The sequence below is a fragment of the Corapipo altera genome, unplaced genomic scaffold, assembly GCF_003945725.1.
Source record: "Corapipo altera isolate COAL_440 unplaced genomic scaffold, ASM394572v1 71, whole genome shotgun sequence".
Lineage (NCBI taxonomy): Eukaryota > Metazoa > Chordata > Aves > Passeriformes > Pipridae > Corapipo > Corapipo altera.
In genome coordinates, this window is record NW_020884916.1 from 2040107 (window position 1) to 2041050 (window position 944).

At 36.8% G+C, this 944-nt stretch overlaps 1 protein-coding gene across 1 annotated transcript in view; it reads left to right on the forward strand.

Annotated features, from left to right (window-relative positions):
• Positions 1–839: 839 nt before the first annotated feature.
• RNF26 (ring finger protein 26) overlaps positions 840–944 on the forward strand; it is a 3883-nt gene continuing 3778 nt past the window's right edge. Inside the window, exon 1 of the mRNA XM_027655422.1 lies at positions 840–942. Within this exon, the coding sequence (XP_027511223.1) occupies positions 851–942 (92 nt within the window). The 5' untranslated portion in view covers positions 840–850. The remainder of the gene's footprint in view (positions 943–944) is intronic.

A 944-nucleotide genomic window follows, 5' to 3' on the forward strand; every position in this document is an offset into this window, starting at 1 on the left:
ACTTTTACATTGTGATATAATAAAAAAATACTCCATTTCAGGGTTTAAAAAATTATATATATTATAAATAGGATGTATTGTAATATAGTTTTTATATTGTAATGTACCTTTTATATTGTGACATAATATTAAAAAATATTCCGTTTCAGGGTTTAAAAAATTATATATATTATAGATATAATGCCATATAATATTATTTTTATTTTCTAATATTAAAAATACTTCATTTCAAGTTTTAAAAATTATATGTATTCTAAATATAATGTCATATAATTTTTATACTATAATATAATTTTTATATTGTAACGCAACTTTCAAATTGTAATATAATATTAAAAATACTTAATTTCAGGTTTTTTAAAAAATGTATTCTAAATATAATGCAATATAAATGTTATAATAAAACTTATTATTAAAAATACTTCGTGTTTTAAGAACCACATATATTCTAAATACAGTGCAATGTAATTTTTATGAAATAATTTAATATTAAAAACACTTCATGTTTTTAAAATTATATATATTCTAAATGTAACGCAATACATTTTTTATATTGTAACGTGATTTTTATAAGGTAATATAAAATAAAAAGTCACTTCATTTCAAGTTTTTAAAAGTTGCGCGGCTGTGTGAGCGCGGCGCTGGCCCTTTAAATGAGCGACAGTGGGCGTGGCCGCGTCCTCCGAACTGCCCAATGAGCGCGGGGCGTGGGCGGGCCCCTCGCCTGCCATTGGCCCGGCGCTGCACGGAACGCCGCGCCAAGATGGCGGCGCCCAGGGCGGGGGGTCGCCGCGGCTGAGGCGGCTCCGCCGGGCGGGCCCCGCGAGGCGGGGGGGGGGGGACGCGCGCCATGGACGCGCTGTTCGCGCTGCTCCGCGCGCTGCGCCTGGCGCTCGACCTGCTGCTGCTGGTGCTCGACCTCAACTTCTTCCTCGTCTCCTCGC